The sequence below is a fragment of the Tiliqua scincoides genome, chromosome 11 (genome assembly GCF_035046505.1).
Source record: "Tiliqua scincoides isolate rTilSci1 chromosome 11, rTilSci1.hap2, whole genome shotgun sequence".
In the NCBI taxonomy this organism is placed as follows: domain Eukaryota; kingdom Metazoa; phylum Chordata; class Lepidosauria; order Squamata; family Scincidae; genus Tiliqua; species Tiliqua scincoides.
In genome coordinates, this window is record NC_089831.1 from 6,827,820 (window position 1) to 6,850,095 (window position 22,276).

Below are 22,276 nucleotides of genomic sequence, written 5' to 3' on the forward strand. Positions count from 1 at the left end.
ATTTTAAAAATGCTGTTGGCCTGGCTAACTGAAGGAACTGAATTACCGTGAACAGTGGCATTGCTATGGTGGTGTGGGCCACACTGGGTGACACCACTACTGACCAAAATTTTTTTTAATCTTGGTATTTTTGAATAATACCATCATGTTATGTACCATCTGATGCATAGTTTCATGCAGAATGAAATGAAACAAACCAGCTTGAAATATCTGTATTCTATCTAAGGTTATAGCCAAAAAATCAGCAGGGGCAGGGCAATATTACATCACCGCACCTGCTACTCAGGGCATTGCCCCACCCACTGAATGGGGGGTCCATCATTGGAGCCTAGTGATGCCACTTATCTTGAATCCTGGACCAGGTCTGCCATTAGCAGGACAGAGACAAGGTACATACCTTTCTGTGTGTCCGTTGGGATACCTCCGAGTGAGTGCTCCATGAAAAAACTAACCACGTATATAGTTCAGATGTCCACATTGTGTTCTAAAGAGAGTTCTGCTGATGAGCTTTGCATGTATTCTATGCAAAGATTCTATGCCCTGCTGACTGGTCAAAGAGGCACTTTTTCAAGCAGTGATCCTCTTATGTTTACCAGGCAGAGCACAGCTGTCCCTCTTCACTCCAGCACACTGTCTTTTCTAGTGGCTGTTGCTGGTGTCTCTTTTGCATTTCTTTAGATTGTGAGCCCTTTTGGAACTCTCTTTTGTACATTTGCACGTAACGTGTAGTTAGCTTTCAAGTCTGCCTTTGCAGCTGTCATGGCTGAAAACTTGCTTTTAAAAAAGATTGCATAAGGACATAAGAAGAAGAGCCCTGCAGGATCAGGCTCAAGGCCCATCCGGTCTAGCTTCCTGTATCTCACAGTGGCCCATCAGATGCTTTAGGGAGTACACAACAAGAGACCAGCACCCTGTTGTCACTCCCTTGCACCTGGCATTCTGCGGTTGCCTACTTCTAAAATTAGGAGGTTGCACGTACCCGTCATGGCTTGTAACCTGTAATGGACTTTTCCTCCAGAAATCTGTCTAAACCCCTTTTCGAGGCATCTAGGCCAGACACCATCATCACATCCTGTGGCAAGGAGTTCCACAGACTAATTACTCACTGGGTAAAGAAATATTTCTTTTTGTTTGCTCTAACTCTCCCAACACTCAATTTTTGTGGATGTCCCCTGGTTCTGGTGTTGTGTGAGAGTGTCAAGAGCATCTCCCTATCCACTCTGTCCATCCCCTGCATAATTTTGTATGTCTCAATCATGTCCCCCCTCAGGTGCCTTTTTTCTAGACTGAAGAGCCCCAAATGCTGTAGCCTTTCCTCCTAAGGGAGGTGCTCCAGTTCAGTAATCATTTTGGTCACTCTCTTCTGCACCTTTTCCAGTATATCGTTTTTGTCCAGTATATCGTTCCACTATATCGTTTTTGAGATTCTGCATCTTTCAGGGTGCCCCGTTCTGTGTTTTTATATACGCTTATACACACAACTCTGGGGTGTAAGGGCAAGAGAACTGTTGGTACACAATGAGTATTTTGTCCTACTCCAGTGCCAGCTCCTTTCCTCAAGGCACCATGTCATACACACGTGTTTCTGAGCTCTTGCGGAATTACTATTGAGGAAGGGGATCTTGGCACCCGGTCCATCTCTAAGTCAAGCCTTGTCCAATAGGATCGTGGCCTCCAGATGGTGGTGCTGAGCAGAAGAGGCTGTCATGGCCCCGGCAGGCAATCTCACTGGCTGGGCGCTGGACAATGTGGCAGTGCAGGGAGTTGCCCCCCCCCCCATGCCTGGATGGGACAGGCAAGGGGCAGGAGATGAATTGCTGCTGCCACAGGGTGTGGGAAGCTTTGCTGGCACTTGGATACATTGAGGAGCTGGCTAGCGGTGGGTCTCTGGCTGGCTGGTTGGCTGGCGTTGCTCGGATTGAGTGAGAAGGGGAGGGGAAGGGGGCATTGTTTGTAAGGGGATTCTGGATCCCCTGGTGCTTTGCTGCAAAAGGAGGGGAAGGCAGCAACAGGAGCGAACACGAAAACTCTTGTAAAGGTTTAGATTGCCTGCACGAAAGTCGCGACTTCCGTCACTGTGGCAACATGGCATCCAGTGTGGTTTCCATAGCTACCTTCACAGCTGCAGAACAAAACTTGGGGGGAAGGGTTTGAGAAGGGGGGGGCTTTATCTGGAGCGAGCCAATATTCAGAGGGAAAACAAGGGCGAAGAGTAATGACAGCTTCCCGTGGCAAGCAGGGATACGGTTGCTCTGGAGAATACGCGGGATGACGGCTTTTTGAGTCTCCGGCCCCGCTAAGCAGGTGCCTCTGTTGGTGCTGGACCCAGAAGTAATTCAATACTGTGAGAATTTCCGCTTCCTTGAAAAAGCAAAAATAAGCCAAACTGAAAAAGCAAGTTTCTCAGGCTGGAAGGGATGCAGCCCATGCCTGGAAAAATCCCAGAAGCCAGAGCGGCAGAGCAGTTGGGGTGTCCAAGGATCAGGTTATAGGGTTGCTTCATTGCCCCTACACGGCTCTCTTCATCTTCCCCAGAAGACGCTGTCCAAACTGGACATGGGCAACATGGTTTATTTTGCCTAATTGGTGCAGGTTGTGGGATTTTCTCATTGCCAGATGCATGTTGCCTTGACACAGGATTTTGATTTGGGGCATGTGTGTGTGAGTTATAGGAACATGTCCAGATGGCTGAATATCCCCGTCCTCCCCGCTGAGCACTGCATTGTGCAGCCAGGTGCATAGGAAGTATCCCAGGGAAGGTCAGGTACCTTCCCCCCAAGGTGCTTGTGACCTCACCACAGAAGGACAATCCTCCACACGCCTGGCCTGTGGAAACAGCACGTTCAGTCCCTGAAATTAAAACCATCTGGCTGTGCTGAAGGGTTTTGTTTAGGGGATAGGATAGGATGGGCAGCTTTACAACTGCGTGCGTGTGTGTTTTATAAGGTTGTGTTTTTCTTTTTATTTCCAGCTTGTGGAGAGACCCTGCAGGAAAGCCAAGGAAATTTTTCATCTCCTGAGTTTCCCAATGGATATTCGGCACACATGCACTGCGTCTGGAGAATATCGGTCACCCCTGGGGAAAAGGTAGTTGCTGCTTTAGCTCACCGGTTTGTTGCAGTCTTGTTTAACCCATTTCTACCCAGCTCACAGGTGTACACATTTGATCCCTATTGGGTACGTGCAATGTTGGGCAGAAAAGGCTTCCATTATCCCGCCGCCTTTGCCCCATCCTGTCTCCATCCTCCTTTGCGATTGTTGTCCCATCTTTCTCTGTCCCTCCTGTTCCTTCCTTCCCACCACCAAGGGTTGATTCACATGACCATCTTTATCACATGATCCATTTGCCAAACTATGTGGGGGGAAAACAGAGCCAATTAGCTGCTGGGAATAGAGCCTTCTTGTAACTTTAATTCTGGATCCAGCAGTAGAAAGCAACATGGATGTGACCACATCCGACATGCAGTAAGATGATAACCCAGGAATGAGGAATTGAGCTGGTGGTGTGAATTGGGGCTTGTTTCCTTCTTTCCAGTGTGTCTTCCTTCTTTGTCCCCTTCTTCATGCTGCTTCTGATGTTGTACATTTCCACATCCACATTTTGAAGACACAGATGGGTAAGAACCAAAAAAACAGAGTGTCTCGCTTTGTAAAGTTGGAGAGTCAGGTGCATGAATGGGGGTGAAGGTCCCAGATTTCAAACTACACCTCTCTTACTCGTGTACTTTCATGCCATTAGAAGGATGCATAACTAGCATTTGAAGACCTGTGTCAAGCTTTTGGGAGTTGGGAACCACCTAAGTACTTGTGAGGGCAGGGCTGTGTCAGTGACAGGATCACGCCTGCTGCCAGGGACAAAAGGGGGTTTTCTGCTTTACTTGGCAATGCACCAGCCTCCGGGGGTGCAGGGACCCTGTGCACATCTACACAAGGCTCCCTAAACCTTCGATTAAGAGAAATAAACGATCAGAAACCACTTCCAGTTTCATGATCAAAAACCGAAAGTGGTTTCTGATCACTTATTTCAGTTAAACAGAGGCTTGGGGAGCCCTGTAGAGGCATCCACGGGGTCCCCGCACCCCCAGAGGCCGGCACTGCTTCCAGAAAACCCCTCCTTTGTCCCTGGCAGCGGCACAATCCTCGGAATCGTGTCACTGCCATCCCTGCAGGGCATGGGGGGAGTGCCCTGCTTCTGGTTCCCCTGGTGGGTCGTGACCTACTAGTTTAGAACCCACTGGTGTAAAGAAACTGACTGATGGAACCTGGACCCCTCTTTCCAATATTCACTCCCTTTTTGGTACTTTTGCGGACAATGACCAGAACTTCCGGCAGCTGTTCATCGCTCTTGCCAATTGCATTGCTGTTTTGTCACATCCATTTTAAATGTTCTGAACTATGGGCTCTTCTCTTGCTGACTCCCCAGGATAGCAAATGCTCCTTTTGGAGAAGGACCCCAAGTCTTCATGTCAGACAGAATCTAAGCTGGATTCTGTCACGCAGCCTTGGGACAATTTCGAGAGGGAGGGTCCAGCCTAACCAATTTTCCAGCACTGATGCAGCTGTGCCAATGGGGCATGCGCTGCGTCCTGTGGTGGTAAGTCATGGAGGCTTACCCTCCATGGAAGCTGACCCTTACATTTGTTCCCTTACCTGAGAACTGCATTGTGGCTGTGTCGGTGCTTGAATGTTAGATAGGATTGGGCCCCAAGGAGCTGGCTACTAGCTTGAAACTAGTTTCTTTGTCAGGTTCAGTGAGATTTAGGAATGCCTGTGATCCAAATATTTTCCACAAATACAAAAGAGCACATGCAATGCCAACAATCAGAGCTGAATTTGGTTTTCACGTGTTTTTCATTTTGAGCTTCTGGAACTATTTTAAATTGGGAGGTGGATTTCAAAAGATGTGAAGTGGAAGTGAAGTGGAGGAATAAGAGGGCATACCTAAGTAAGGCCCAAATTCTTACCAACTTTCCTGCACTGACACAGCTGTGCCAACAGGGCATGTGCTGCATCCCGCAGTTGGGGGGCAGCCACAGAGGCCTCCTCAAGGTAAGGGAATGTTTGTTTCCTTACCTTGGAGCAGCATTCCCCTACCTTGGTGCTGGAAAGTTGGTTAGGATTGCACCCTAAGAGCCCAGAACACACATCTATTAGCCTCCTTGCAAATGTTAGTATTGCTCACAGCATCAGGGTGATCCCAAAACATCCTGGCATCTGAGGAAGCATGTCAAGTGCTATCCCTCCTTCCTTGCTGGTTCACCAGTGCCACCTCCACTGCTCCTTTTCATCTTGCTCCCTAAATTTGGAAAGGAAGAGGGGAACAGAGCAAGAAAGGAAGCATGGAGGAAAGTGATGGGCTTACAGCTTCAGAGAGACGCTCTAGGCTACCACCCTCCTCTCCTCCATACTTTCTCTTCTGCTCCATTCCCCTCTTCCTTCCTGAATTTAGGGAGCAATGTAGGCAGGCATATCTCACCAAGCTGCTGCCTTGAAAAGTTTCACCAGCTAAATTCCTGTGACTTGCTGTTCTCGGCACAGCATGGCCTATAAACTTGAAAAGTTGCAAGTCTGAACCCTTTAGAGAAAGTCTGCTGGAAAACTTGTTACAGGCTCTGGGTTCTTTTAATGACAATTCTTTGCTCTTCCCAGTTCCAGGTTTTTTACCTGGAAGTAAACAAATCAGGCTGCAAAGCACTTCTACATGGAGATTCCTGAATTCTTAAGAATAAAGTCAGGCATTGAAAAATCAGTCTCGTACTGACTGCTCCTATTTCTGAGGGTCCACTCCTATCCATTCCCCCTCCCCCTCCTGATGCAGTGGCACCAAAATGGTGACGATTGCATCCTATGGTGAGGGGGCAGTTGTGGACACCACCTCTGGGTAATGGAACATTTGTTCCCCTATGGGAGGTAAGCCTTCATGGTGTGGAGGAATCTTCTCAGACCTGCACTAGCTAAATAGTTGGCGCAGGTCTGCCTGGACTTACTCCACAGGATCAGGTCTGTGAAGGAGTGTAGGATATCAGCAGTGCTGATGCCACCAGTCCCACCCACTTATATGGCATGTTGCGCTGCCTGCTATACTTACCACACAACCTCCCCCCCCGCCCCGGCTACACTACTGTGTACAATGTGGTTTTTATTTTTTGCTAGTTTAAAGTTAAAGGTACATTTTTTAGAAGGTCTGTTTGTCCCCAGGTTCCACATGGCACATGTGTCTTATTGTCGATCAGGTCACAAGCTATCCCTCCTCACCTGTAGCAGCCATTATGGTAACTGCCAGCAATAGTGGGCTATTATCCCCAAATCAGGGCAGAGGGGCAGAATTTGGAAATGGAGGGCTTGATGCTTGCTTTTTCACTCAGTGTGGAGTCACCTCTGCTTGTTTGCCAGATCATTCTGAATTTTACCTCTCTGGATCTGTACCGAAGTCGGCTGTGTTGGTACGATTACGTGGAGGTGAGAGACGGTTTCTGGAGGAAGGCCAATCTGCGAGGTAACCAATGGGAATGTATGCCTGTCCCATAGTGGCATTGCCATGATGTGTGGTTAGATCTCACAGAAGCAGAGATTTTGACATTGGAGGGAGCTCTTGAGTTCAGCTAGTCTGACCTTGTGTGACACACCAGTGAATTCTCTTTCTGGTTTGTAAAGGCAGATTAAAATTTATTAAAAATTTGTGTGACACAGTATTCTATTTACAGTTTGGAAAGGACACTTGAGGGCATTATTATTATTAATAGGGCAGGAGGTCTGGTCTAGAGGGTAGAGCCTCCATTTGCCTGAAGATAACATCCACAAGGTCGCCAGTTCAAGGCCACCAGCACCGTGCGACCTTGAAGCAGCTGACAAGGTGAAGCCGAGCTATTCCATCTGCTCTGAGCGTGGGAGGATGGAGGCCAGAATGTGAAACCAGATCAGAAAGAAACATCTGAATGTTGTGGTTCTTGAAAGATAGAACCTTCTTTCAATTGTAAAAATCCCTATTTAATAAGGGATTTAAATAAGCCTGCCTATGTAAACCGCCTTGAATAAAGTCTTGAATAAAGACCAAGAAAGGCAATATATAAATACCTGTATTATTATTATTATTATTATTATTATTATTATTATTATTATTATTATTATTATTAAGAAAATTTAATAACGCGCCCCTACCACAGGGGTGTCAAACATAAGGCCCACAGGCCAAATGCAGCCCCCAGAAGCACTTTATCCAGCCCCCATTATAATTGGGCTCTCCCAGCATGATAATTGGGCTCCCTCATACAAGATTTGCACATTTCGTCTTCTGTCATTTGCAGCTAATGAGTTTCTGTGTGAGAACAAAGTGCTTATTTCTGACCATCATCTGCTTAATGATGTCACTTTCTGCTTAATGGTGTCACTTCTGGCCCTCATCAGGCACCATGAATGCTAACTTCGGCCCTCTGTATGAAACAAGTTTGTTTCCTACCATATCAGCTCACCTTTTGGGGAAGCCAGTGATTTGGGTAGTATTACGTTTTCGTTTGTTAGCTACCTGGGCTGGTTCAGTTCTGAACCACAAAGGAAGGCTTTAAATACCAATAAATAAATTTTTCTTGGAAATCTTGTGATACATATTGAAACATTCCACTGTGGTGTTTAATTAAAAAAAACTGAACAATGGCACTGATTATGGTCATTGGTAGCAGATAATTATAGCTCTTCTGCAGCCATTCATCACTGCATTCATCACTGGCCATCTTCAGGGCTCTGTTGCATTTATCGTGGCATTATCTGAACATGAATACGATGCATTAAAATGCACTGTGTTGCTTCTTTAGCTGACAGCAGGTAATAGTGTAGTTTTATCTGCTATAAAGAACTCTCTGATGGGAAGACCAGCAGTCCAGCTTTGAGCCTTTAAAACAGTGGAGGTGTTTTGCAGATGGCCAGTTAGTGATCAGTAAAGTCTGTAAGATTAGATGTGCCAAAAACGTGTTGTATGGAAGGAATTCCATCTTAAACAGAAGGCTACATGTTACGCAGAATCCACTGCTACCCTAAGCTTTCTATCTAGTTGCCAGCTATTCTTAAAAACATGTACATTATGAATTTGCATGGCTTCGAGAACCAAACTGTTGCTTTCACTATACTGCCACAGACAGAGGCAGGAGGCTTTTAGAATATACTGTACTTTCTTCTCCATCTTTTTTTCTTAAATCATTCTGACTAGTTTTTCAGTCCTGAGTGACAGGGTGTGTGTTTAAATAATCCAGATTCTGAGCACAGTCAATAAGCTACATATATGCACATTGACATGCTTTTTTCCTGACTTGTTCTGCTTCCAAGATTCTAGCTCAGAAAGAATGTGGAGCTTTTGGCAAGGGCTGAATCTGAAGGGGGTGGGGAACAACAGAGAAATGGAATTGAGATTACAGACTGCAAGTTAGATCAGGCGTATGTATCGATGAGATGGGGAAAATGGTAAGGGATTCTCCCACTCAACAATAAAGCAATTCCACAAGGCACAAAGGACATTTAAAGAGCATGTGTTTTTTTTTCCCCTCTCCAGGTAGGTTCTGCGGGAATAAACTCCCAGAACCCATCCTTTCCACTGATAGTCGGCTCTGGATTGAATTTCGTAGCAGCAGCAACTGGGTCGGAAGGGGCTTCTTTGCAGTCTATGAAGGTACCTTCTTTTTCTTTCTGGATTTAGACAGCGTAAAGCCCTAGAATTTTGGGGTGGGAGTGTTCGGTTTGGGACAAGGAATGTGGTCAGATGGGCAAAAAAAAACTAAAAAATTGCTAAAACACTTGGATCATACTTTTAGGTGCCAGCTGTACACATGTTTGAATAAAGCTTTTCAAATTCCTGTGCACTGGAGCACTCGGGTGCCTGGGCTGTTTCTAACCCTGGCACGGCAAGCACTTAAACTATGCGTGGAGGCTATGTGTCACCCAAATTGGTGACCGCTGTATTGCATGGGCTGCATGGAAGCTGCCAGAGGTCTCCTTGAGGGAAGGGGACTTTCATCCCGTCCCCCTGAGGAAAGCCCCAGGCCCACAGTGAGGCTTCTGAAGTCTGTGCCGTTATTCTGCCAGTGCAAACTTGAGAATCTCCATGTTGAGTTTTTCAGCCTGACACATGGGATCCAGTGGAGGAAACCTTTCCCTATCCCAGGCCAGTTCCTCCCCCCAGCCCACCCTCTCCCTGCCCTCCTCCTGCCCCAGAACGCTTTCCCCCTCCCTGAAAGTGCTACCCAGAGGTCTTTCTTACCTCTGGCAGCCACACAGCATCCAACTCCCAGTGCTGGACTCAGTGCCGACTGGTGCTGGCCCAGCACTGGTGCTCCCTCCTCCTGTGGTGCCATAAACTTTATGCGTACTTTATGACGCCTGTACAGCACCTAGTGCCAGCGCTGGAGCTCACCGCCAGTGCTAATGGCCCATGGGATTGGGTCCTCTGTTGGATGGGTGGGTTTGATGAGGGTAAGGGGACTTGATGAGGGAACTTGAACTCTGGGTCCGGGGGCTCCTAGCAGTTCTTTGCTTTTGCCCCTTTGCTGCTGATGTCACTGTGATTCCTGTAGAAGACGGAGGGTGCTGTGGTGTATGTGTGTGTGTTGAGATGGTGCTTGTGGCTGTGTTATTCATTCTTAGTGGCTGGTGGGGGGTGTCCCCCTCGGCACTGACTGATCATTGGCCCTGCACCTGTCCCCACCTGCAGCTTGATTCATGCTGATGGCACCTCTTTGGCTGCCAGTGTTGGAACTGATTGGATGCTTGGGCGTTACGTGGATGTCTCACAGATGATGTACTGACTTCACAGCGATGATGCACAGACGTCACATGGATGACGTGCTGTTCTGTGTGCAACAGGCTGTATCAGTGTTTCCATAGACTGTAGGAGTGTTACTTGGCAGTGCTGCGCCAGTGTTGTTTAACCAGGACAGACTTGGCATTTGGCCGTTGTTGTGCCGGCGTCAGTGTTCCATTGGTGTGGCATTGCCAGGATGGACTTAGGATAGGACAGTCGTCAAGCTGGTGTCTGAAAAGGACTGGGCTGTAAGGCATTCATTAAGACCTGCCAGTGGGCCCAGTGGGTCCTTTTCCGTGGGAACCACAAGATTTCTCGCTGGGCTGTTCCGCTCCTATCTTTATTTTCTCCTTTCAGCCATCTGTGGGGGAGAGGTGAAGAAAGACAATGGACACATCCAGTCTCCCAACTATCCTGACGACTATCGGCCCAATAAATTGTGCATCTGGAAGATTACTGTTTCTGAAGGATTCCACGTGGGCCTCACTTTCCTGTCCTTTGAGGTATCAAAGGCACATTAGTTACTTGGCAAAGAACTGACTGTTTTATACTTGATTATCAAAATGGCCTGGTCCATATGTTTGTAGCTTCTACTTAACAAGACTGGCAATTCTCAGTAATGCCACATGCTCTCTTCCTTGTCTGAGGATGTGCCAGCCTCTGCTCCTACCATTCCCTGGACTAGAAAGGGAAGATGGGGACAGAGCAGGAGAGGAAGTGTAGAGGAGTTTCTTTAGTCTACCGCTTTACACTTCCTCTCCTGCTCCCTCCCCCATCTTTCTCTAATCCAGGAAATGGGAGTAGGAGCAATGGAGGCAATTGGGTGCACAAGGTGAACACCCCCTGCCAATCTACTACCTGAGGTGACCACTTCAGTTGACCTTATGAGTGGGCCGGTTCTGATTTTTTGACTCGTAAGGTGGTGCCCACTCAAAGCTGATTTAGACAATCAGAAAAAAATTCATGGTACGTGCTCCTAGACATGTGCTCTCTAGAATTTAGAGGAGTGGGGAAAGGACTGTATGATTCAATATGCCTGTACTTGAAAAATGCCTTGCACATAGAAAACTAGCATGTCCAGGCTAGAACTTCTCTCCTTGACATGCTAGCTTTCCACCAGCAGGTCATTTTTGATGCATTCAATCGTGATTTTCATTCTGAACTAGTAAGCTCCCAGGAATACTGCACCATTTGCTTTTTCTAGGTTTGACAGAACCTGATTCTGTATCTTTAAAAGTTGCATAGAAAGGAGAATTGTGGCAGTGTGATGGGAAGAGGCATGCACGGTGAAATTCTGCCTTCTATACAACTCTTAAAGATACCAGGAGCCTCCTTTCGGGTATGGATCTGGCAAGCCCAATTTTCTACTACTGTTTATCTTTTGTGCCAGTAGTGTGCAATGGACATGACTGCTCTGAGAACTTGCAACGCACATTAGTTGAACAAGGCAGAAGTGGAGAAGAAGGATCAGAAAGCTTGAAAATGAGCCATGGATAAGTTAAGGAAGGGTAGTGATGACAGAGGAGCTAGTGGGATCAGGCTAGGTTACATAAAGTGAACCAAACCTATGGCCCAACCTTATTGCTACTGGCAGAACTCCTGCTGACTATCTTAAAAGTGTCAGGGATGCTGATGGGAAGGCCAGAGTCTTCTTGCTCACACCAGTAGATCTGGAGCTGATTCAGATAAGATGGTTGGGAAGGCAGGAGAAGATGGCAGAAGGGCAGAACGGGGCAAGAGAGGGTGAAACGAGGGGGTAACCACGCTAGAGTAGGGTGAAATGGGGCAGCAACAGAGCAGGGGATGGGCAGATTGGATACAGGAAGGGGGCTGGTTCAGTGGCAGCGGCGGTTTCCAAATCCTAACCCCCTCCCAGTCTTGATCCCATGGCACAGGTCTATGCGAACCTGCTCCCACTATTTAGCTAGCACAGGTCCGACTAGAACCCTCCACACCACAGAGGCTTACTCCTGAGTAGGGGAGCAATTGTTCTCTTATCCAGAGGAGACCTCCTGGGCTGCCCCCCCCCCCCACCGCAGGATGCAGAAGTAGCCATTTTGGCGCTGCTGCATCGGAAGGGGGGAATAGAATTGAGTTCTTTGTTTGTTTTTTAACCACTGCAGGGACTAATGATTGCTGGACACACAAATAGCCCCTTCTGGGTCTGAGTAGCCCATGTTTCCCTCTCCATTCTTTCAGACTCTCTCTCTCTCTCTCTCTCTGCTATCATACCTTTAGAAGCAAAAGAAGTTTAGCAGGTGGCTGAAACTGCCCCTAAAAAACAATTGCACCTTTGGCCTTTCTGATTTTCTTCTCAATCCCAGCCACTGTGGGGTGAACACTTATTGGCTGGCACTATGGTTGGCAACCTTCAGTCTCGAAAGACTATGGTATAAGCCTACAGCACCCAGTATTCCCAGGCAGTCTCCCATCCAAGTACTAACCAGGCCTGACCCTGCTTAGCTTCCGAGATCATGGTATAAGCCTACAGCACCCAGTATTCCCAGGCAGTCTCCCATCCAAGTACTAACCAGGCCTGACCCTGCTTAGCTTCCAAGATCATGGTATAAGCCTACAGCACCCAGTATTCCCAGGCGGTCTCCCATCCAAGTACTAACCAGGCCTGACCCTGCTTAGCTTCCGAGATCATGGTATAAGCCTACAGCACCCAGTATTCCCAGGCAGTCTCCCATCCAAGTACTAACCAGGCCTGACCCTGCTTAGCTTCCGAGATCATGGTATAAGCCTACAGCACCCAGTATTCCCAGGCGGTCTCCCATCCAAGTACTAACCAGGCCTGACCCTGCTTAGCTTCCGAGATCATGGTATAAGCCTACAGCACCCAGTATTCCCAGGCAGTCTCCCATCCAAGTACTAACCAGGCCTGACCCTGCTTAGCTTCTGAGATCAGATGAGATCGGGCATGTGCAGGGTAACAGGTCCTGTGATTTCTTTTATCCCCCATCCTCCCAGATTGAACGTCACGACAGCTGCGCTTATGACTACCTAGAGATCCGGGATGGGAACTCTGAGACAGGCAATCTGATTGGACGGTACTGCGGTTACGACAAACCTGATGATATTAAGAGCACTTCCAACAAATTGTGGATGAAGTTCGTGTCTGACGGGTCCATCAACAAGGCAGGCTTTGCTGTCAACTTCTTCAAAGGTATTCCTTCAGAGGGCCTCATTCCATGGGACTTTGGAGGGCCTTTGGCTGTGTTTGGCTTTGGGTTTTCTTGGACCAGGGCGCACATGCCCTGCCACTAATGTGCTGAGCCTCCCTGCTTATTTGGCAGAAGGAGAATGCAGAATGAACTGTTGCTATTGTACTGTGTACATTCTGTTCTCATTATCCACTAGTGTTAGGTTCCTAGAAACTCTAGCACAGGGGTGTCAAACATAAGGCCCGGGGGCCGGATGCGGCCCCCGGAAGCTTTTTATCCGGCCCTCAGGCTCTCAGCTGCTGAGGTGTTACTGCTGAAACGGCAGCCCACTTGAAAATTGGGCTTTCCCGAATCTTGAAATATGATCAAGATTTGCATATTTTCTTTTCTGTCATTTGCAGTTAATGAGTTTCTATATGAGAACAAGGTCTGGCTTCTGATCATTAGCTGCTTAATGACGTCACTTTCTGCTTAATGACGTCACTTCCGGCCCTCAGCAGGAGCCCTGAATGCTAACTCCGGCTCTCTGTATGAAATGAGTTAGACCCCCCTGCTCTAGCAGATAGTGAATTTGCAGATAATGAACCATTAATCCTATGGGATCAATGGGGTTAGGTACAAGGGGTACACTGGGGGGGAAGGGATACATCTTCTAGATCAGAAGAATCCTGCAGGGATTTTCAGGAAGCCAGGAGAGTGCAACAGGAAGTACCAAAATATCTCTGAATGCTGAAGAGACCTTCCAGAGTCTGCAGGGACCTTCAGAATCACTTCCACAAACAGTGCAGACCCCTTTAAAATGACTGGCAGAAGTTTCCACCGGCCATTTTAAAGGGGTCTGTGCTGCTCACAGACACCATTCTGAAGGTCCTTGTAGGCTCTGGAAGGTCTCTGCACAGCAGATAACAGATGTGGATACGGTGGCAGTTCTGCCCGCCGTGGATAAGCTAATTCACAGATAGCAAATTCACAGAAAAAGAGAGCTGATTGTACTTGGAATTGGTCCAGTGGAGCAGTTTGTCCGGCCCTGTTATCTAAGACAAAATATCCTAATTTCAAATCAAAGCATTCCTAGGAGACACAAATCTAATTTTAAAAAATGTAACCTTCCTTTTACATTTTTCCAAATAGGTGAGGATGTGTTCCTGTTTTGGCCACTAGGAGGCAGGACTCACAAGGAAAACTTTGTATCTGAGCTGGACTAGAGAAAGCAGCCGCTTACTCCCAGAATCAGTTTGTCCTCTCCAAGGATGACTTCTCATCCTGCAAAGGCTGCTACCAGTGTTAGTAGTCCTCCCTTTCATCCTGCCAAGATTGAGCACTAAGTGCCTCTTTGCTTGGTCTCAGTTTTGCAAGCTACCTCTGTGACTTCACTGGAATGAATCCAAAAGAAAGTAGGTTACTTCTGTTGAAATTTAACACAGAAGCAGGCTTAAATGATGGTGTAGTGCAGTGTTTCCCAGACTATGAGTCGGGTCCCACCAGTGTGTCTCAACCTCATTTTTGGTGAGTCACGAAACAGTCATGCTCATCGCTGACAAAGAAAATGAATTGAGCCGTATGGTAAGTGGAACTGAGCCACATGCATTTACTTGTGAGTAGGCAAATATGCCTAGTCTCTTATGAAAGGCTAGGCGAAGGGGAATGCAAGGCCACAAGAATGGTCTTGATTCAATGAATGTGGAGCTCAAAAAAATGTTCCAGAAGGCCGTCCATCTCCTCACTATAGTAAAAAGGATAAAAACAGAGGCTTGAGCATCTAGTGAAGTGCAACTTTTTTTAGTCTCGTAAAGCTGGGAGGGTCCTGATAGAATGTCATTTTAAAAAGTGGATCCTGATGCTAAAAGTTTGGAAACCACTAGTGTAGTGGTTTGGGAACCAGACTTAGACCTGGACAAAGTGACCCGATGTCCTCATTTTCCAGTACATGTCCTCTATTTTAGCCTCGTGTCCTGGAAAAGAACTTCAATGTCCTCCTTTCCCCTGTGAGCAGGCCCCTGCAGGCAGCACAGAGCCGTCTTATAATCAATAAATTATATGCAATATGGTTTTTAATTTAATAAGTAATATAGTGTTTAGTTTAACTGCATGAAATCAATATACATGAGTGTTTTTAACTTTTATTTTGCCGTGTCCTACATTCTTATTGGATGTCCCACATTTTGGGGTACCTTGTCCTCTTTTGTGGTTATGACATCTGGTCACCCTGTACCTGAAAGATTCAGGTTCAAATCTTTGCTCAGCCACAAAGCTTCCTGGATGACCTTGGGCCAGTCATATTCTCTCTCTCTCTCTCTCTCTCTCTCTCTCTCTCTCTCTCTCTCTCTCTCTCTCTCTCTCTGCCCTACCTACTTCATAGGGTTGTTGTGAGGACAAAAGGAGGGGTGGACTCATGTACACCACCCTGAGCTCCTTGGAGGAAGGGCAGTACAGAAATATGAAAAATAAAAATAAAATAATAAATAAATGTGGGGTGGATGGGAGGGTAAGGTGGGAATAAATGCAGACAACACATTAAGACTTCTCTGCTTCTGGTGCTTTCTAGAAATGGATGAGTGCTCCAGACCAAACAATGGTGGGTGTGAGCAACGCTGTGTGAACACACTGGGCAGCTACAAGTGTGCCTGTGACCCTGGCTACGAGCTGGCCTCAGACAAGCGCAGGTGTGAGGGTGAGTATCTGAGAAGCAAGGGCTACTCAGCCGTGGTGGGGCTTCTTCTGCTTGCTGATCATCGGATGGCAAGGCTGAGCACACACACACACACCCGGTTTGTGGCAGAGTGCAGTTCTGTCCACCAATCTTTTAGGTTTCTTGTCCCGCAGCTGCCTGTGGTGGATTCCTCACCAAACTCAATGGCTCCATCACGAGCCCCGGATGGCCAAAAGAATACCCACCCAACAAGAACTGCATCTGGCAACTGGTAGCTCCTACTCAGTACCGCATATCTCTGCAGTTTGACTTCTTTGAGACGGAGGGCAATGACGTGAGTATTTGGCTTTGCCTTGCCTGATGCATCAGCTTCCTGTCACGGGAATATATCCAGCGACTGTGCCTTGCCTGGGGGCTTTGCAGTACTTTCTGGGGGTTTCATTATCACACCTCCCAAAGGAGATTGTCTAGAGCAAGGGGTCTCAAGCAGAGTGGATAGGGAGATGCTCTTTACACTCTCACATAATACCAGAACCAGGGGACATCCACTAAAATTGAGTGTTGGGCGGGTTAGGACAGACAAAAGAAAATATTTCTTTACTCAGCGTGCGGTCGGTCTGTGGAACTCCTTGCCACAGGATGTGGTGCTGGCGTCTACCCTAGATGCCTTTAAAAGGGGATTGGACAAGTTTCTGGAGGAAAAATCCATTTCGGGGTACAAGCCATGATGTGTATGCGCAACCTCCTGATTTTAGAAATGGGTTATGTCAGAATGCCAGATGCAAGGGAGGGCACCAGGATGAGGCCTCTTGTTATCTGGTGTGCTCCCTGGGGCATTTGGTAGGCCGATGTGAGATACAGGAAGCTGGACTAGATGGGCCTATGGCCTGATCCAGTGGGGCTGTTCTTATGTTCTTATGGGTCTCCAAACTTTTTGGCCAGAGGGCTACATCAAATATCTGGCACGGTGTAGAAGGCCAGAAAAAAATTTAAATATAAAATTTATATAAATAAATTAGAGATGGAACTTAGATGAGTGAATAAATGAATGAATGGGCTCATTCATTCAACCTCTCTGGCCCTTAGAACACCCTCCAGATGCAACCAGAGCACAGCTCCAGTCATGTTTGGTCAAGTGGGCCAGAGGCTTTGAGGGGACAAGAGGCTGGCCACAGGCTGGATAGAGGCTCGCCGTGGGCCGCATCTGGCCCCTGGGCCAGGGTTTGGAGACCCCTGGTCTAGAACAGCGGTGTCAAACATAAGGCCCATGGGCCGAATGCAGCCCTCTGAAGCAATTCATTTGGCCCCCATTATAATTGGGCTCTCCCAGCTTGATAATTGGGCTCTCTCATGCCTTTAAAATATGAACACGATTTGAACATTTTGTCTTCTGTCACTTGCAGCTAATGAGTTGCTAAGTGAGAACCAAGTGCTGATTTCAGGCCATCATCTGCTTAATGATGTCACTTCCTGCTTAATGATGTCACTTCTGGCCCTCCGCAGGCCCCATGAGTGCTAACTTCGGCCCTCTGTATGAAATGGGTTTGACATCCCTAGTCCAGAATTTCCAAGCTGCCACCAAAGCAGCCCTTTCCCCTCCTACCGATGTCCTTAAGTCATGCGCCAAGGTTGTTGCTATATTATTACAGAGCAGACACTGATAAGGAATGAGTGGCAGGGAGGGGAGGATGTGAAGTGTAAACCGCTACAAAGTAAAGAATCAATGGCCCAAGTAAAGAACGCATGAAGACATTTATGGCAGTGGAACACAGTTCTGTTGTCATAAAATGGTTTACAGCAGCGCACACAGTGCTACCGGCAGCCATTCCAGCAAGATAAGTTCAACAGCAGCAGCAGTGGGGCAGTGTCTGAGTGGAACAGGGAGGGGAGGGGTGGAACGGAGGTGTTGGGGTGGAAAGGGGGCGGAACAAGGCTGGGAAGGAGCGGTGTCATTGGTAATGACACCATCAATATCTTATTGTCCTTCCCAGCTTCAATCCACCTTCCCAGGTCTACTCAGACTTACGCCAGCAAAATAGCTGGCACCAATCACAGTAGACCCAGTGGGGCAGCTGGGGCTTACCCTTGGGCAAGGGAACATATGTTCTCTTACCCAGAGGACATCCTTGGGGACTGAAACTCCCATGCAGCGCGCAGTGTGCGCCCCATGGGAACGGCTGCATTGGTACTTTTCCCCCTCTCCCATAATACTAGATCTTGAGGTCACCCAGTGCCATTGACGGGCAGTAGATTCAGGGGGGACAAAGGAAGTGCTTATTGACACACCGTTCATAATCGGTGCATAGGATTCACTGTCACAAGACGCTGTGATGGCAATTAGCTTAAATAGCTTTATAGGGAATTTGACGCATTCATGGGGGGGGAGCAAGAGTTCTGTTTTGCCGTCAGCCGCAACAGCTCAATGGAAGCTCCACACTCAGAGGCAGCATGGCACTGAACGCCAGTTGCTGAGGGGGCCAAACAGCTGGGGAGGGTACTGGGAAGTCCACGAACAGGGTACGAGGGCAGTGGTATTAATGTATGGCTTTTGTTTTCTATTACTGTATGGTTTTTGTTCTGTATTACCAAATATATATATCGTTTTGGACACTTTCGCCTGTCCTGGCTGTATTCACCCTTATGAACTTATCCACCTCCATCTTCTCCAACAGGTATGTAAGTATGACTTTGTGGAAGTGCGCAGTGGGCTCACCGCCGAGGCCAAACTACACGGCAAGTTCTGCGGGGCTGAAAAACCGGACGTGATCACCTCCCAATATAACAACATGCGCATTGAGTTCAAGTCGGACAACACTGTCTCCAAGAAGGGCTTCAAGGCTCATTTCTTCTCAGGTAGAGCCACTCTGCCCACCTAAGGCATGGAAATCTCTTCCCCCTGCCCTTCCTCTCACTCCAGCTCTAACCCTTTTCATGCACCTAACCTGTGCTTAGAGGGTGCAGTCCCAGATTTCTTCCAATAAGGGGCACTTCATCCTTTAAAGAAGTGGTCCAGGCTTCATTGTTTTGATGCAGAAGATAGAAGCCATTGCTTGGGAAAGCAAGTTCCTTGGGAATTAGTGGCATGGTGGGGTGGGTGGAAGAAGAGATAAAGCATTAAGGGCGCAATCCTAACCCCTTATGTCAGTGCTTTCCAGCACTGACATAAAGGCAATGCAGGTCTGAGGTCAGGGAACAAACATTCCCTTGCTTTGAGGAGGCCTCTGTGAGTGACACCCAACTGCAGGATGCAGCACACGTCCCATTGGCACCGCTAGGCCAGTGCTGGAAAGCACTGACATCAGGGGTTAGGATTGCGCCTTCAGTTAATCATGGTGTGATGAAAGTGGGAAAATATAATGTTTCTCTCTCCATCCTTAATGCTAGGGTTATCACATACAAATGGAGACAGGGTGCTTATACTTTTAACCATTATATAGAAGAGGGAATTTTGGCTGGTGCAGCCCAACATGGAAAGGTTTAAAAAGCTACACCTGCCCAAATTCCGTCTTCTCTATAATGGTAAGGTATAGGCACTCTGCCCCCCCTTTGTATCTGGTAACACTACTTAATACTAGATCTTGGGGTCCCCTAATGGAATTGATGGGTTCTTCTTGCCACAGGTGATAAGCCTTGTATGGGATTCATGGCCACAAGCTATGTGATGGCCACTGGCACAGTTGGAAATCAAAGAATTTTAAGGAAATCAGACGAATTTCTTGGAAGAGGAGACAGAGGTGTGTCGGCTGCTATGAGCCAGAGCAATTCAATGAAAGCTCCACATGACAAGGCATGTAGGCACCAAGGGAGTCAGACCACCAGGGATAAAAATGCATTCTGGTTGTGGGGGGTGCATAGTGGGGGGTGCATTTGGTTCAAGGCCTGTTTCCCACACCTCCTAGTAACTGTAATTTCTGCTAATGGAGCGTGATTTACATAAGCATTCCTGGAGAGATGAATTGACATTAGACGTGCATCACCCATATTCACAAATGCTTCCAGGAAGATGTAATGTCCCCTAATCTTGGACCTTGGCCTCGACCCAGCTGAATTAGTCATGATTTGCCCTATGTTCCCAACACACATATTGGTTCCATTCTGGCCAGTCTGTCTGGAAATCAGAACATACACAAGTCAAAATTGTTCCCACAGCTCTGAAGCCAGTGTAGTTTCATTTGCTTTCAGTATTGAGTATAGGCGTGCACCACTTAACAACCATTCACTTAACGATGGACCACATATATGACATGGTCAAAGCACAATAAAGATGCTATCAGTGAGGCAATCATCTCCCATAGCCAGCAGTAGAGAGAGGCAATTTATCTCCAGTCGCTTGTCCAGCCAGCTAGTGTCTGGCCTGTTTACACAACAGTAGATTCGACTGAATGTTCGCTTAATGACCTAATCGCATAACAATGGGGATCTGATAGCGTATCTCTGTCATTAAGTGGCACACACCTATATATCTGCATTAGATCCATTAAAAGGAAGTCTTCAACTTGCTTACAACTGGGGCAATGTCTCTTAGTATAGGTCAGTGGTTCCCAAAGTTTATGCACCAGGACCCACTTTTTAAAAGAACATTTCTCTCAGGACCCACCCAGGTTTACTAGACTTTTCAAAAAGGAGATCTAGAAAGAAATAAAATTATTTGTTCATAAGTAATAACCAGAAAGAAAGACCCACAAACATTTATCTCCCTATATTTACACATGCTTGCAAACTACAGGAGCTGAGCTCTTTGCATGGTAATTAGCAGCTATAGTATCTGATTTTTGAATAGCTTTGGGGCTTGAGGCAATTAGTTATTTGATCTTGCCATCACCCTTTGGTGACCCACCAAAAATCAGGTCACGACCCACCAGTGGGTCCTTACCTACAGTTTGGGAACGACTTGTATAGGTGTTCTTTCAGTTTTTCTTCAGCAAAGCACAAGGTGGAGTGAAAATCAACAAATAGGAAGAAGCAAGAAGCACTTTCTTTACTAAGTAAAGTAACTTTCTTTACTTTCTTTCTTTACTAAGTAAAAACAATCTCTTGCTTGAGACCAATTGCACAGGCCAACACACATTTTGCTTCCTTAAACGTTACACCAATTCCTGGGTATATTTGGGGTGCCGATTCCAAAAATGGCATCCGTTTTGCCATGGCTTCCTCATGAGGAAGCTGCTTGAACCATTCACCAAAGAGGCTATACTATATCTCCAAAACTAGACGTGATCGGGCAAAACAGATGCCATTTTTGGAATCGGCACCCCAAATTCATATCAAACCGCCATAAAGTTTGGGAAAAACTTTTCTGACCCTCAATTTTGTAGGCCTGTGTTGTCAGAAGGTACCTTTGGAACAAACAGATGGCTCTTAGATTGATGTTGTTCTGATGCAGGACCCTGAAGAATCCTTCATCAGCAGCATAGTTACTTCCTTCACTTGCTTGTATCCCTTTTGCATCTTGTGGTGCTGCTCTTCTCAGCTGGGGAGAGGAGAGCACCTCTGCAATTGGGGGGTGCAGTTTCATCCTTTGTTAATCCATCCCAGTTTGCTCCCAGAGTATTTCTCCATCTTCATCATCTCACACTGGCTTCATGCTCCCTACATCGTAGCTAAATCTGGGGCAACATCTCTATTTGTGCTCATCTTTTACTAGCCAAGAGATCTTATGTGTGGGGCTTCCCCAGACATGGCATTTGTCCACTATAGGTACCCCTTTATCCATTTGTACTGGTTATACTTTCAAAATTCTGACACTGTGATTTGAGTGCCTCCTGTTTTGCCTTGCAAAAGAGCTGGTGGTAGGTTCTTGGTGCTGGACTGTGCCTCCTGAGAGCTCCTCCTCCTTCCCCCAGTTCAAATCAGCTGTTTTAAATGGAGCCTACCACTTCTGCCCAAATTGATCTCTCATGTGCACTTAATTACTGACACAAAGCAGCCAGAATAGGTGAAATAATTTAGGTGCCAGTTTCTGTTCCTGGGCATCTTGAGTTATCTTCGCTAATCATTGGATGCACTAGTTGGAAAGTGAATGGGAGGTGCAGTCTGTGGCCACAGCAGCACTCAGCTAAGTGCCATTTCTATGGGACAGCTGCCTTTTACAGTGGAGCCTCCTTAGCTGCAGGCTTGGCATCCATGGATCTGAATATCCACGGATGCCCAGCTTGTGGCTGGAAAGCCTCAGAGGATCTCCCGGACACAGTTGCACAGCTGAAGGGGTGTCACAGGGTGACCCCAGGCAGCACTCTGTGGGGGGTGGCAATGCCACCTCTACCATGGCCAGCAGGGTCCTGTCCACCCTCGCTTGCAGCTAATCACCACCCCATTACCCTTCCAAACATGACTGGAGTTTACTCTGGTCATGTCCGGAAGGTGTTCTGAGGCCTCCAGAAGGCTGTAGAACATTGGGGGAGGCAGCACATGGCTTCCCCAGGCCACAGAAGGCCTTCTAAAGACCTTAAAACATCACTTCTGGTTTTCCTCAGAAATCTGGAAGTGACGTTCTAAGGTCTCCTCGGCCTCAGAACACCCTCCAGAAGCAACCACAGCACAGCTCCAGTTGCATTCAGAGGGGTGTGGCCCAGGCCCTGTTGGCCCTGGAAGATGTGCTCCGGGGCGGCATTCCTTCCAGTTATGCCGCTGCTGGGACATGACCGGAAGTGCCTTCCAATTGCATCTAGGAGGCCT

The 22,276-nt window shown here is 47.3% G+C and overlaps 1 protein-coding gene across 2 annotated transcripts in view; it reads left to right on the forward strand.

Moving 5' to 3' along the window:
• The window catches only part of BMP1 (bone morphogenetic protein 1), a 162,450-nt gene that overhangs the window by 125,184 nt on the left and 14,990 nt on the right, over positions 1-22,276 (forward strand). For both annotated transcript variants that reach the window (XM_066639788.1, XM_066639787.1), the window contains exons 8-15: positions 2,972-3,087; positions 6,394-6,496; positions 8,540-8,656; positions 10,142-10,287; positions 12,758-12,953; positions 15,497-15,622; positions 15,775-15,935; positions 18,274-18,454. In XM_066639788.1, coding sequence (XP_066495885.1) covers positions 2,972-3,087; positions 6,394-6,496; positions 8,540-8,656; positions 10,142-10,287; positions 12,758-12,953; positions 15,497-15,622; positions 15,775-15,935; positions 18,274-18,454 — 1,146 coding nt within the window. The remainder of the gene's footprint in view (positions 1-2,971; positions 3,088-6,393; positions 6,497-8,539; positions 8,657-10,141; positions 10,288-12,757; positions 12,954-15,496; positions 15,623-15,774; positions 15,936-18,273; positions 18,455-22,276) is intronic.